This window comes from Rhinatrema bivittatum, chromosome 7 (genome assembly GCF_901001135.1).
Source record: "Rhinatrema bivittatum chromosome 7, aRhiBiv1.1, whole genome shotgun sequence".
NCBI classification, from domain to species: Eukaryota; Metazoa; Chordata; class Amphibia; order Gymnophiona; family Rhinatrematidae; genus Rhinatrema; species Rhinatrema bivittatum.
Genome location: NC_042621.1, coordinates 43,889,547 through 43,905,120, shown reverse-complemented (window position 1 = coordinate 43,905,120; position 15,574 = coordinate 43,889,547). Strand labels below are relative to the sequence as shown.

At 48.6% G+C, this 15,574-nt stretch overlaps 1 protein-coding gene across 6 annotated transcripts in view; it reads left to right on the top strand.

The window, feature by feature from the left end:
• The window catches only part of NFAT5 (nuclear factor of activated T cells 5), an 852,247-nt gene that overhangs the window by 492,566 nt on the left and 344,107 nt on the right, over positions 1–15,574 (top strand). For all 6 annotated transcript variants that reach the window (XM_029608296.1, XM_029608298.1, XM_029608295.1 and 3 more), the window contains 2 exons: positions 11,379–11,513; positions 11,612–11,664. In XM_029608296.1, coding sequence (XP_029464156.1) covers positions 11,379–11,513; positions 11,612–11,664 — 188 coding nt within the window. The remainder of the gene's footprint in view (positions 1–11,378; positions 11,514–11,611; positions 11,665–15,574) is intronic.

Genomic DNA, 15,574 nt, shown 5'->3' with positions numbered 1-15,574 from the left:
CCACAGAGTGGCAGTCTGTATGATACCACTCTAGTAGTGTAAGGAATAAACACCTAACGGAAATTGGTGAACCCTTGGGCCGATGGCAGATGACAGCGCCCTCAGGAGGATATCCTGAGAGGGACCACTGGCTAGGCTGGAGTATGGAGACAAACACAGATAATTCTTTATTGGACAGGAAGTAGAACCACCAGAGGTAGCAGTAGTGAGCTGATGTGCCCAGCAGGGCTGAAGCCCCTCAAATACTGGAATTGCGATCTCTGTGTTGCTGAGCTGTAGAGAGAGACTATAGGTAGCGAGTAGACAGGGTATGCTGGATACATAACCAGTAGCAGATGATACGCTCACAATTGTAGATATCTGTAATGGCTTCTATGCAACAGAGAGTCTTCAGTATATTCAGGAACAGGAGCCATAGGCGAGTACTGGTTCCTATATGCAGTCTGGAATGAGAACTCACAATATCTGTGTATGTGATGGCTTCTGGAATAGAAGAGAGTCTATGAAGGGTTTTAGGAACATGGGCCCTCATGGAGCGAGTACCAGTTCCTATCTGCAATAATAACTCACGATCTCCGTACCTGCGATAACGTCTTAGACAGAAGAGAGTCTTCGGAGATTAGGAACACAGGCCCTAGTGAAGCGAGTACCGGTTCCTATCTGTAATAGAACTCAGTGTTCACATCTGCGATCGCTTCCAGGCAGTAAGGAGTCTTCTGAGCATTCAGGGACGTAGGCCCTCAAGTAGCTAGTACCAGATCCCATCTTAGCAATCTGAGAGTGGGGCCCAAGAGGAGCGGGTACCCCTAGGTAAGTTGAGGAGGCAGAGCAGCAGTGAGAGAGTTATCCCCCTCGCTAACTCGATTTGTAGTTGCAAGCAAAAACCTTTTAAGTTGGAAACGGATGACGTCACTACGGGGGGATGCCCCCAAGGTTCGCACCCTTGCCGGTACAAACTCTGGAGTGCGCACCTTTACATCATCAGGAACATGGTGGATCCGCAGTGTCAGGCCAGCCCGGGGATTCCAGGGAGAAGTGGCGAGGAGAAGCCACGGCAGCATCTGTCCATCAGACCCGAAGGAAGTCGCCACAAAGGTAGAGAGGATGGAGCGAGGGCGAGAACAGGCACGAACGCAACAGTAGCCCAGGAGGCTCAGGAGTTGATTCTCTGGGCAGAGCAACACTTGGAGAGGATAGCAGTGTCACACATCGCAGGTGTCTGTCGACAACGTGCAAGCGGATTTTCTGAGTTGTGGGGTATTGGACCCTGGAAAGTAGGAGCTATTGAAGTCGGCAGTGCAGCTCATCTGCAAGTGTCAGGCCATCCTCAAGTGGATCTCATGGCAACTCATTGGAATGCCAAGGCTTTCTGGATTTTCAGTAAGTGAAGAGAGCACAGAGCGGAGGGTGTCGATGCTTTGGTTGTCCCTTAGCCTCAGAACATTCTACTTTACATCTTTCCTCCATGGTAAGCAAGGTGTTGCGACAGATAGAGAGACACCCAGGCAATGTAATTCTGGTGGCGCTGGAGTGGCTACGCTGACCTTGGTTTGCTGATCTTGTCAACATGGCCGTAGACAGACCACTATGTTACGCGTGCCATCCGCGGCAGACCTGCGGCGCGGCCCTCTCACCTTCTTACACAGACTCCAGCTCCTGGTTCCTCCTTGCTAGTGATGGTGGGCTACCAGTTCCGACCTTAGGCCGCCTCCGGTGCCTCCGGCTGTGCCATGGTCTCCAGTGTTGCAGGCCAAGATGCCATTGCTCGTTGGGCCTCTCCGTGTGGCCCATGGAGAGGCGCCACTACGCATGCCGTGCCCCTCCTTAGGTGCACGCTTGCGCACCACTGATCCTCATGAAGGGCCTGCGGCAGAAACTTGGCCGCGGCGCTGGATGATGACGTCAAACCCTCAAGTGTATTTAAGCTCATGCTCCGCTTCCTAGCGTTGCCTTTGCAATAGGTCTCCTCGCTATTCGAGTACTCGTTGCTATTAGAGAATCCTCTCTATGCCTGTTACAGATCTTCATCGTTCCCGGTTCCTGTCTTCCTCGTTCCTGCCCTATGTTTTGGACTGACTGTACGGATATCGACCTTGCTTTGTTTGACTACACTTCACCTATCTCCAGACCCAGACCTTCGCTACTCCTGACTATGCCAATGCCTACCTCCAGACCCAGACCTAGACCTAGACCTCTGCTATGCCTGACTACGCTATTGACTTCTCCGTGATCAGATCATTGCCTTGATTGACTACGCTATTGATTTCTTCGTGATCAGACCATTGCCTTGATTGACTACGCTATTGATTTCTCCATGATCAGAACTCAGCATTGCTTGCCACGACCTCTGTTTTGCCGCCGGCCCTGATCCAAGCCTGTCATTGACGTCTCTCCTAGCCTACTCCCTGGACGTTGACTTATTAGGCTTCGACCTACCTTTGCTCAAGTGCCTCCAGCAAATCTCCGTTCCATTGGTGCCAGAGTTCCAGTACCGTACCCAGTCCAGGGTAGGACTACGTCACCTATCGTCTGCTGCCTCTGGGCTGAACCAACTTCTCTTGTAACCAACCTTGAGGCTCACCTAAGTCCTGCCGGCCCCAGTACCCAAATGCTCAACCCGCGGGGAACGAGGGTTGGTATAGGTGAAGCTCCAGCGGCCTCTACCTTCAGCCCACTCCACCTGTCGACGGTGGGGACCCGTAGGTCCTCACCTACGGGTTGCGTCAACCCCAGCTCGGCCCAAGTACCCACCTCCGACGCAACACACTGTACTTCGGCCATCTAGTGAATCTTCTTCGTCAGGGCCCAGTAATTTCAGATCAGTTGGCACACTTTTGTCTAGCAGCCTGGCTTTTGAGAGGCGACGTTTAAAATGTTATGTTATTTTATTTATTTATTTATTTATTTATTTATTTATTTAAGGTTTTTATATACCAGCATTCATGAAATGATCACAACATGCTGGTTTACAAATAAACAGGGGTGCAATAAATACATCAAAAATACATAAAATGCAGGGGATATCTGGAAGCAGTAACTGCCACTCTTTACAGGCTAGGTGAAAGTCCATATCTCTGTCGTATGTGCGAGTCTGGAAGGTTTTTGAGGCCTGGTGTATCACTAATGCTGTACAAATTCTCAAAGCTATGGTGTCTCATATTTTGCTTTTCTTCAGGAGGGTTTATTCAAGGGTCTGGCTTTTAACTCTTTTAGGGTTTAAAAGCAGGTAGGTTGACAGTTATCCTCTGTCCACATATCCAGATGTCATACGTTTTCTCTGGTGGGCAAAGAATTTGCGTCTGCTGGTAAGGAGAGTTTGCCCATCCTGGAACTTTAATCTCGTGCTCAGAGATTTGTGTGAGGTTCCCTTCGAGCTGCTAAGGAGAGCAACTCTTAAGGACTTAAACCTTAAGGTAGTTTTCCTGGTGGCTATGTGTTCAGCTAAGAGAAACAGGCTTTGTCTTGCCGGGATCCTTTTCTTCCTTTTTGCCTAAGGTAGTATCAGCGTTTCATGTGAATCAGATGGTGGAGTTCCCAGCTTTTCCTGAGTTGGACTCCTCTATACCTCACACAAGGAAACTTAGGCTCTTGGATGTGCGGCGAGCCTTGTTGAAGTATCTGAAGGTGACTAATGACTTTAGAAGGTCGGATCACCTGTTTGTTTTGTGGAGTGGATTGAAGAGAGGTTGTCAAGCCTCTTAAAGCCTCTATTGCGTGTTGGCTTAAGGAGGCGATTGGTTCGACTTATATAACTAAGGATCAACTGGTCCCTGAAGGTTTGAGAGCCCACTCGATGTGATCTCAGGCAGCCTAGTGGGCCGAAGCTCAGCAGGTTTCTCCACAGGAGATTTGTAGGGCAGTGACTTGGAAGTGGCACATTTTCACCAGGCACTGTCATTTGCATGTCAGGGATCTAGCTTCCAAGACCTTTGATGAGCGTGTTCTGCGAGCAGGACTCTCCAGGTCCCACCCTGGTTAGGGAGCTTAGGTACATCCCAGGAGTCTGGACTGATTTGGGTATGAACAGGGAAAGGAAAATTGTTTCTTACCTGTTAATTTTTATTCCTTTAGTACCACAGATCAGTCCAGAACCCACCCAGTCTATGGAGAAGGAGACTCATCCACTCATTCTGTTCTTGGCGTGGAATGCAGAGTTGTCAGTTGGGTTCAAGCTATTGGTTTTGCATTAGACTTCTTAAAGAGATTACCATCCTCCAGTTCTTGGAGGAAGTTAAGAATTAGTTGACAATTAAGTGGTTATTTAGAAATATAGTATTCTGGCTTGGGTACAGGTCAATACTGAGGGACTGCAGGTGGTACTCAGGATTTTGTACCACCTCCAGTCCGTCAGGTGGTACACAATCCTGAGTACCACCTGCAGTGTCAGTAAAACTTTCTCGTCACCATCTGCCAGCAGGGATGCAAAACCCAGGAGTCTAGTCTGATCTGTGATACTACAGGAACGAAAATTAGCAGGTAAGAACCAATTTTCTTTTCAAAATTAAGGCAAACATTACAAACAATATTAAAAAACCAAGATAAAAAAATAACTTAAAACTTTAAGCAAATAAAACAAAGTGAACCAGGTGATAAAACAAAAATAATAAAAGTAAAACTAAAGGTCAGATGCTTGGGAGAAAAAGCATGTTTTTTAGACACTTTCTGAATTTTAGATACTTTTTTTTCCTTCCTGATGACCAGAGGAGGGGAGCATGGAAAATGAATGGAGGGATCTAGTAAAGCTCAAGGAAAGGTTTAAGGTCTGGCAGCTGAGCTTTATTGATAAAAAAAAAAAATGCAGAGTTATGCATTTAGATTGCAAAAACCCAAGGAAGAGGTACAATATTGGGGGTGAAATTCTTCTAAGCACAAAAGAATGGGATCTGGGGGGATTGTATCTGATCTTAAGTTGGCCAAACAGGTGGATAAAGCGACGGCAAAAATAAGAAAGATGCTTGTCTGTATGGGGAAAAGAATGGTCAACAGAAAAAGAAAGGTGATATCACTCCTGTATAGGTTCCTGGTGAGACCTCATTTAGAATACTGTGTACAGTTCTGGAGACTGCACCTTCCAAAGGATATAAACTGGTTGGAATCAGTCCAGAGGGTGGTTACTAAAATGATCAGTGGTCTTTGTTCTAAAGCATATGAGGACATATACTCTAAAGGAAAGGGAAGATATGACAGAGACAATTAAAACTTCCAAGGTTTCCAAGCCCAACAGGTGAGCCTCTTTCAAAGGAAAGGAAGCTCTAGAACAAGGGCTTATGGGATGAGGAAATATTTCTTTATGGAAAGGGTGGTGGATGCACGGAACAGCCTCCCAGTGGAAGTGGTGGAGATAAAAACAGTATCTGAATTCAAGAAATCATGGGATAAACACAGGGTATCTCAGAGGGAGTGATGGGAATTGTAAAACCAGATTAATTGGGCAGATGAACAAACTAGCTAGGCTGTATGTTTTTTTTCTGCCGACATTTTTTTTTATAGATAGGGAAGTGGGAACATCACAAATACCGTATATAAGTTTTTCTATCATGTGGATGACTCAATTGCTCCATGAAGATTACTGCAGTTTTGAAAAACTGTAGCTGTAGAATCTTGAGTGGGGAATTAGGAGAGCAGATTTGTGTATTTATAGTCTGCCTTTCAGGACAGCAAAGGAAAATTAGTTCTTACCTGTTAATTTTCATTCCTGTAGTACCAAGGATCAGTCCAGACTGCTGGGTTATGCCTCCCTTCCAGCAGATGGAGTCAGAGAAAAGCTGAAAGGCACCCCCCATATAACCTGGCGTGCCACCTGTGATCCCTCAGTATAATCAATATCAAAGCAGAATGAATGTAAAATATGGTAAACAACCAATGACTAGATCAAGTCAAACAGTAACCTCTGAAAAAACTATAAACTTGTGACAAAAAGAACTATGTCGCATAGGTGTGTAGGTTCTGAAAAAATCTGCAAAGAGAAAATGCAAGTAGCCGAGCGGACTCTCCTGCCTATGGGTGGGCGTCTGGACTGATCCTTGGTACTACAGGAATGAAAATTAACAAGTAAAAACTAATTTTCCTTTCCCTGTACGTACCAGGATCAGTCCAGACTGCTGGGATGTACCCAAGCTGCCCTAAAAGGGGTGGGACCTGGAGAGTCCTGCTCGAAGCACACTGCTGCCAAAAGAATCCACCTTCGGATCCCGAACATCCAAGCGGTAATGCTTAGCAAATGTGTGCAAAGATTTCCAAGTGGCTGCCCGGCAAATCTCTTGGGGCGAGACACAGTGGTGAACCAGTGGAAGAAATGGCACTGCGCCAAGCGTACCGCCCTGGTTTCCAAGCGATTGATGGACAACTTGGTCTGCGCCAGCGTCCAAAAGCCCTGTGCCGATCGCTACTGACAGACTGCCACCCAACCTGTCAGGCTGGCATCCGTCATCACGATTATCCATTGAGGAGGCTCCAGATCCATGCCTCGAAGCAAGTGATCCGGGATCAACCACCAATCTAGACTGGACCTGGCCGGTTTGAGGAGTGGTAACGGCAGTTGGAACTCTTCCGACTTGGGGTCCCAACAAGAAAGTAGCGCCCTCTGCAAAGGTCTCATATGAGCAAAAGCCCAAGGAACCAACTCCAGGGTAGATGCCATAAAACCAAGAACCTGCAAGTAGTCCCTCACCATGGGTATGGGAAGAGCCAACAGGCGCCGCACCTGAGACATTAGCCACTCCATCCTCATCAGAGGCAGGGAACCTTGCCCATACTGGTGTCGAAACGTGCTACCAGAAATTCTAACACCTGGGACTGCTGCGGGACTCCTGTGGCAGTCAAAAAAGCAAACAATGTTGGGAATTATTAGAAAGGGAATGGTGAATAAAACGGAAAATGTCATAATGCCTCTGTATCGCTCCATGGTTAGACCACACCTTGAATACTGTGTACAATTCTGGTCGCCGCATCTCAAAAAAGATATAATTGCGATGGAGAAGGTACAGAGAAGGGCAACCAAAATGATAAGGGTAATGGAACAGTTCCCCTATGAGGAAAGACTAAAGAGGTTAGAACTTTTCAGCTTGGAGAAGAGACGGCTGAGGGGGGATATGATAGAGGTGTTTAAAATCATGAGAGGTCTAGAACGGGTAGATGTGAATCGGTTATTTACTCTTTTGGATAATAGAAAGACTAGGGGGCACTCCATGAAGTTAGCATGTGGCACATTTAAATCTAATCAGAGAAAGTTCTTTTTTACTCAGCGCACAATTAAACTCTGGAATTTGTCGCCAGAGGATGTGGTTAGTGCAGTTAGTATAGCTGTGTTTAAAAAAAAGGATTGGATAAGTTCTTGGAGAGAAGTCCATTACCTGCTATTAATTAAGCTGACTTACAATATAGCCACTGCTATTACTAGCAGCGATAACATGGAATAGGCTTAGTTTTTGGGTACTTGCCAGGTTCTTATGGCCTGGATTGGCCATTGTTGGAAACAGGATGCTGAGCTTGATGGACCCTTGGTCTGACCCAGTATGGTATAAAATAAATAAATAAATAAACCAGCTGGCTCTTGGCATAATTGACAACCCAGTCTAGGGAATGCAGCTGACCCAAAACTGATTGTACTGCGTTCTCGCAGAGCTCTTCCGACTTCACTCGGATGAGCCATTCGTCCAAGTAGGGATGCACCAATATCCCTTCTCGCCGAAGGCTCGCTACTACCACCAACCATCACCTTGGTGAAAACCCTCGGAGCCGTCGCCAGCCCAAAGGGTAGGGCACGAAACTGGTAATGCTGCCCCAGGATCATGAACCGTAGGAACCTCTGATTGTATTCCTGGATTCCTATGTGGAGGTAAGCCTCTGTCAGATCCAAAGAAACAAAAAATTCGCCTTTGTGGACAGCCGCAATGACGGATCCCAATGTCTCCATACAAAACCGAGGGATTCGCAACGCCCTGTTGACCTGCTTCAAATCCAATATTGGTCGGAACGAGCCCTCCTTGGGAACTACGAAGTAAATGGAGTAGCGACCGGTCCGACGCTCGGCTGAGGGAACCGAAACAATGGATCCCAGAGCCTCCAACCGAGACAGTGTTTGAAGAACCACTTGCTGCTTCGTCTGAGACCCACTGGGAGATACTAGAAACAGATCGCGAAGGGGTCGTGCAAAATCCAAAGCGTAACCGTGATTTATAATGTTTAGAACCCACTGGTCTGAGGTTATCTTGAACCATTCCTCGCGAAACCGGAAGAGTCGCCCCCCCGATCTCCGGAACTGAGGAATGGGCCGGTACCCCTTCATTGGGGAGCTTTGTTGTTGGCGAAGGCATGAGAGGCTCCAGAGTGCTGAGGCCGCCTGCCACGAAAGGAATGCACCCATGCCTGAGACCTTATGGACGTCTGCCGAGGGACGTAGGAGGAAGAACCCCTGCTGGAGCGGAAACAGCGTTGCCCTCGAAAACGACCCCTAAATGTGCCGGGTGAGCGAATTGCTCTGGGCTTGTCTTCCGGAAGCTTGTAAACCTTGTTGTCTCCCAATGCCCAAATACGCTGCTCGAGCTCATCTCCAAATAGAAGCTTGCCCCGGAAAGGAAAGGAACCTAGCTGTGACTTAGAGGAGGCATCCGCCGACCAGTTACAGAGCCATAGCAGCCGCCTTGCGGAAACCGCCAAAGACATAGTGCGGGCAAAGGTGCGGAGGAGATCATACAAAGCATCTGCCATATAGGCCACCGCAGATTCCATGCGGTTCGCTTGCTCAGCTTCCCCCGGAGGAAGGTCCTGGGCCGTAAGCATCTGTTGAACCCAACGGAGAGTAGCCCTCTGCATAAGGCTGCTGCAGGCAGCGGCCTGTACTCCCAAAGCTGACACTTCAAAACTCCGCTTAAGCAAAACTTCCAGCTTCCTATCCTGGAGGTCCTTGAATGCTGTGCCTCCTGTAACAGGAATAGTAGTATGTTTGGCAATAGCCGTGACTGCCGAGTCCACTTTAGGAATTTTAAGAAGATCCAGAGACTCATTAGGGAGCGGATAAAGCTTTTCCATGGCTCTGCTGACCTGCAGGGTGGCTTCAGGGGTATCCCATTCCTGGGACACGAGCTGGAAAAGCTTGGGATGGAAAGGAAAGGTTTGAGGCGGAGCTCGAAGCCCCGATAATACCGAGTCTCCCAGTGAAAGTCCGGTATCGCCTGTGGTACTAGGATCTCTAGCTCCTGAAGCACATGGGAATTCAACGGGTCCAGTTCCTCCTTGCGGAACAAACGGAGCACCTGCGGATCATCCCCCTCCACCGGAGCGGCACTGTCCACATCATCGCTCACATCAGGAGTGGAGGGGTCCTGAGTTATCGGATCCGCAGTTGGAAGAGGAATGGATAGCCCATCCCCCAGGATAGCGCGGGATGTCCGCGGTCCAGGTCTCTCCTCGTCTGCCGAGGCCTTAAAAAACTTAGTCTGGGCAGGAGACTGGCTTTCCCAGTCAGCTTCAGCTTCTACATAAGCCTTATGTAGAAGCAAAACAAACTGAGAGGAAAATGGGTGTTGCCTCTTTAAGGCCCCCCCCCCCCCCGGTTGGCAAATTTGGGGGAGGGGTCGAGACTGGCTGCGAATTGCTCCGACTTTGAGGGCTTAATGCCCCACTGAATCCGCATCGGGGTCCGAGGGAGGCAAGATGGCCGCCGCTCTCGTGCCGGGCCTCTGCCTCCGAGCAGACTGCTCGCTCCGATGTCCCCTTGGGCACGGCGGGGCTGATCCCCAGCCAGAAATTTCCCGCTGCGAAGGCCCCTCGCCCCTGGAAATACACCGGGAGCAGAGGCTTTCACGGGAGAGCCGGTACCCCGGCTCTCCACATGCAACACAAACAGTCCCCCGCGACATACAGAAAGCGCGCAAATTAGCTGGGTGACATGCCACCCGCTCCGGAGGCCCAGGAGATCGAGGCAGGCTAGGGCCGAAGAAAAGGTGCGCTTTAAAATTACAGAAACTGCTTTTATGTATTGCTCGCACTCTCTTCCTATAAATATATATATATATATATATATATATATATATATATATATATATATATATATATAATTTTTTTTTTTTACTAGTTTTAATCAGCCCTCCAAAAACAGGGGAACAACCTCCCTGAGCCACCAGACCAATCGTCCGCCAGAGGAATTTTACTTCTCTGTGAAAGCGTTGCCTCAGAGGAATGTTACTTCTCTTAATTGGCAAGAAAGGGAGAGAGTGACCGGCCTACCGGTAAATCCTCCCCTGTAGCTCACCGGGTCAGGGAAAAAAATCTCCGGGAAAAGGCTGTAGGGCAATTCCCTGCCTCACCTGCCTGTGTCCTTTCAACAAGCTGTTTTTTGGGGGGGTTTTTATCCTTTTGAAATTGATCTAGTCAAAGGATTCTCCCCTTAGTTTTAATCAAAACTGTTAGAAGAACCCTTCCCAATTTAGATAAGATCTGCTGAAGTCAGAGAAATACTGAGGGATCGCAGGTGGCACACCAGGTTATATAGGGGGTGCCTTTCAGCTTTTCTCTGACTCCATCTGCTGGAAGGGAGGCATAACCCAGCAGTCTGGACTGATCTTGGTATGAACAGGTAAAGCGGATTACTTTCAGATTCAGAGGATATTTTCGCTGTCTCCAGAAGTTTTACAGTCTAACTTTGTACCTTGCTCAAGGTCAGATCGTTGTGAGAGGTTTAATTGTCCCCATAAAGAAGCTTTTATTTAAAAACTTTACAAGACTAAAATTGTATATTGGTTTTATTCAGGAATCCTACTTAAAACAGAGAAATGAGAAGTTAATTAGTGATAGAAAATCTTTGCAAAAATCTTTTGTTGCCAATCATGACATCAATAAAAATGCAAGAGTAGGCATATTTAATTAAAGTAAAGTTATACTTGGAGGTACAGGAAGGGAAGATATCTGATTCTTAAAGGGTAGATAAATAAGAAGGTATATGGCTGAAGAATAATGCTCTGACTCTCAATTTGGGTAAGACAGAAACTCTGTGATTCTCCAGGATCTCTGTTATTAATGGAATAAATATTGAATTCAGGCAAAGGTCCGGAATATGGGATTACACTCTGTTTTATCAGGGGGATATTTTAAACTGAGACAACTGCGCCAATTGAGACTGTTTCTAGAACAAAGTGATTTTCAAACAATTGTACAAACATTCATTTTGATGAGTGTTGATTATGGAAATTCAGTGTATATGGTTTTTCGTAAGGTCAGGTTACGAGCTCTTCAGCTCTTTCAAAACTGGTGGTGATTACTTTTGAATTATAATATATTGGACTGTACTTACAGCCAGGACTAAATTCAAGAAAAAAAAAATTCTTGGGCCAAACGTCTGTTTCTCTGTATTAAATTTTGCATTCTCCGTCTCCCTGTAGCTCAGCCTGCAGGTGTACCAGAGATCCTGAAGAAAAGCCTGCACAGCTGCTCAGCAAAGGGGGAGGACGAGGTCTTCCTTATTGGCAAGAATTTCCTCAAGGGAGCAAAAGTGTTCTTCCAGGAGAATGTTTCTGGTCAGTATGATAGCACATGAGTCCAAGGAGCAGCCTGCTCTTGTAGACGCATAAAAATGCATTTTTTAAACAGTGCCATTTCTTTTTTCCCTTTTCAGATGAAAATTCTTGGAAGGCAGAAGCTGAAATAGACATGGAGTTATTTCATCAGGTATTTAACATTGCACTATATAAAGTATTATGTCACCATGAAAATAAAGGTATACCAGTGCTATCACCACATGCATATGCACCAGCACCAGTGCCACCACCACATGCATATTTACCAACACCATATCCATTTCCATCTCCTCACCTCCGTTTCCGGTGCTGGAGCAATTGTCTGAGGCCGCGCGGCAGCAGGGAGATGCTCTCTCCACAAGCGTCCTGCCTCCTCCGTGTTCGTGGCTCCTGCCGCCAGTCTTGCACCGCGCTCCGTGGCCGTGGGGAAGAATTCCAGTTCCTCCATAGCAGCATCAGGCAGCGGCCTGACGCCATCAGCAGCCTGCTCCCGGTCAGGGCCTCCATAGCCGCTCGGCTGCACCTCCTGCCGATCCTTAAAGGGCCGTCTGCTCACTTTAGTGAGGCCTGCTGTGCTTCGTGGTTCCTGTTCCTGCCTTCTGAGTCCTGTTCCTGCCTTCTGAGTCCTGTTCCTACCTTCCGAGTCCTGCTCCTGCTCCAGTTCCCATCCTCCAGTTCCTTCGGATGGATCTTCTGGCTTCTGACCTCGGACTGGCTTCGGTAACTCTTATGGCTTCTGACCTCAGACTGGCTATCGGCGACTCTCTGGCTTCCGACCGTGGGCTGATCATCGTCACTGCTTCCAGCTGTGTTTCCACCGTTGTCACAGGGGTCCACCTAAGACCAGCCGGTCCCACGCACCAAAGGCTCAACCCGCGGGGAACAGGGTTGGTATTGGTGAAGCTCCAGCCGGCCCCTGCATTAGTTCAGCTTCGCCTCCCGACGGTAGGGACCTGTGGGGGTTTACCCTCACAGGTAGCGCCAACTCCTCCTCGGGCAAGGGGTCCACATTCTCCTCCATCAACATAACACATGTGGGTGACATCACAGAATGGAGCCCAGTCACGGAACACTTTTGTCAAAGTTTCTAGAACTTTGACTGGCCCCTACTGGGGCATGCCCAGCATGGCACTAACCCTGCAGCCAGCAGGGGTCCCTCTTTAGTCTTCTTTTTTCCGCACAGCAGTAGCCACGTGGTTAAGGAGCTTTGCAAGGATTCCTGACAGGAATTTTCCTCACGGAATTATTAAAAGTTAAATTGCCCCACAGGGGTCCCTCCGTTAACTTTTTCAGTCTGCGGTACTCCGGTAAGTTTTTACCCGTTTTCCATCGAATGCTGTCGAGTTTAGCCCTCGCGGCCTACTGGCTGTTGACCATACCACGGCTCGATATTTTTCTATGGCCATGGCGTCGGGGTTCCATCGGTGCCCGGACTGTACTCGTACCATGTCCATTACAGACCCTCATAAAGTCTGTGTAATGTGTCTTGGACAAGAGCATGATGTCTTGACCTGCACCAAATGTGCCCTAATGACACCAAAAGGTCGCAAGGCCAGAATGGAAAAGATGGGACTTCTCTTCCATGCTCAAACCCCGACTCCGTCCATTGCATCGACGTCTTCTGAACCGGCACCGTCAACGTCGCGCCAGCATCGACCACCGACCGGTGAACGTCCAGCATCGACAACTTCTCGGCCTTCGACACCCTCTTCTCCCCCTCAGGACCGAGGGGATCGTAAAGAGAAACATCGCCACTGGCATCGAAAATCTCAGACCATCGAGGGAGCGAAACCATCGACCTCGCCATTGTCCGAGCTGCCGTCGAAGAAACCCCGTCCAGAAAAGGCACCGACCTTTTCGGCGACCGGGTCACCGAGGCACTCCTCGCCAGACAGGGCATCGGGAGCCGCTACTCTGCCTTTAACGGTGGTCCCTCCGCCTCCTTCTTCTGTTCTGGAGCCGGGGCTGCTTGCTCCAGGTCTCTGAGAAGAACTGGACCGGATGGTTCAGGAGGCCATCGACAAGGCGATGCACCGACTCCAGGTTCCCCCGGCACCGACATCGGTACCGATAGTGGAACCGGCTACTGACCCGATTCCAGCAGCTTTGGCACCGCTGCTATCCAGAATGGAAGCGCTTATAGCCGCTTTTCCACCGATGGACCCCGGGTCACCGATGGCTCCGGTGCCCTCACCGCTTACTTTATCATCAGGAGGAGAAACACCGTTCCGCATTCTTCCATCAGGAGTTCTGCCTCAGCCATTGAGATCGATGCCGATACCTCCATCGGCGCCATCCACCGATGCCCTCAATGCCTGCGTCGGGGCCTTCATTGCTTTCATCGGTGCCTCCGGTTATTCCTTCGATGCCTTCGGAGCCTAGACCAGGACCTTCAGGTATCCAACTCCCCTGTCCCTCTCCAGTTCCTAGAGGGACAGGTGTTGATCCTTATGATACCTGGACTGATGATTCCTCACCAGACACAGATGACTTGCCATCACCTCCTTCACCCACTGAGAGTAGAAAGCGTTCTCCTCCAGAGAACCTTTCTTTCATAAATTTTGTGAAGGAAATGTCTGAATTGGTCCCCTTCCAATTACTAACGGAACAGGACGACAGACATCAAATGATGGAGTTGCTTCAATTCCTGGATGCGCCCAAGGAAATCACCTCCATCCCTATCCACCAAGTTCTTCTAGATCTCCTCAAGAAGAACTGGGAACATCCTGGCTCCATTGCACCAGTCCAGAGGAAAACTGACTCTACCTATTTAGTGCAGTCAGCTCCAAGCTTTCAAAAGCCTCAGTTGGATCACCAATCTGTGGTGGTTGAATCTGCGCAAAAGAGAGCCAAAAGATCGAAACCTCACACTTCTTTCCCTCTGGCAAGGAACAGAAGTTTTTAGATACCATTGGTCGCCAAGTCGTTCAAGGATCAATGTTGATCCTACGAATTTCCACTTACCAACTCTATATGACCCAATATAATAGGGTCATTTTTAAGAAGATGCAGGAGTTGACAACCTCCATGCCTCAGTCACTTCCAGAACAACTCCACACCCTAATTAACAAGGGTTTGGAGGCAGGAAAACATGAGCTCAGATCATGTTATGACATCTTCGACACTGCAACCAGAGTATCTGCAGCAGCTATTTCAGCGAGACGATGGGCTTGGCTCAAGTCTTCAGACCTTCGACCGGAAATCCAAGATAGGTTGTCTGACCTTCCCTATATAGGAGACAATCTCTTTGGTGAGCAGATTCAAAAGAGTGGCTGAATTAAAGGACCATCATGAGACTCTCAAACAGCTCTCTCTGTTACCTTCGGATTATCCTTCCAAATAAGGCTGTGAGGTCAGCTGTGAAGCAGAAGGCAGGTCGACAGGACCCTGGCAGGTCAGTGTTGAGTGCGTTGCGTAGGGCAGGGTCTAGATAGGAGGTCGACCGTCTGAGATGATAGCCCTGAGCAATTATTGCTAAGACCCAGTGGTCCAAGGTGATTGATTGCCATATGTTGTTGAAATGGCATAACCGTCCTCCCACTGGTATGTGTGGTAATGGAATCTGGCTGCTGCTCTCTACGCGAGAGTCAAAAGCCAGAAGCAGGGCCCGGCTGGGGTGCTGTCTGTGGCTTTTGTTTTCAGGTCTGACGAGATTGTGATTTGAGGAATGGACTCTAAAAAGTCTTTCTACACACCAAAGAAGTCCTACCCGCCAACAGCCAGATGTCGTTCTGCAAGACCATTCCTCAAATCACAGTCTCGTCAGACCCGAAAACAAAAGCCACAGACAGCATCCCAGCCGGGCCCTGCTTCTGGCTTTTGACTCTCGCGTAGAGAGCAGCAGCCAGATTCCATTACCACACATACCAGTGGGAGGACGGTTATGCCATTTCAACAACATATGGCAATCAATCACCTTGGACCACTGGGTCTTAGCAATAATTGCTCAGGGCTATCATCTCAGACGGTCGACCTCCTATCTAGACCCTGCCCTACGCAACGCACTCAACACTGACCTGCCAGGGTCCTGTCGACCTGCCTTCTGCTTCACAGCTGACCTC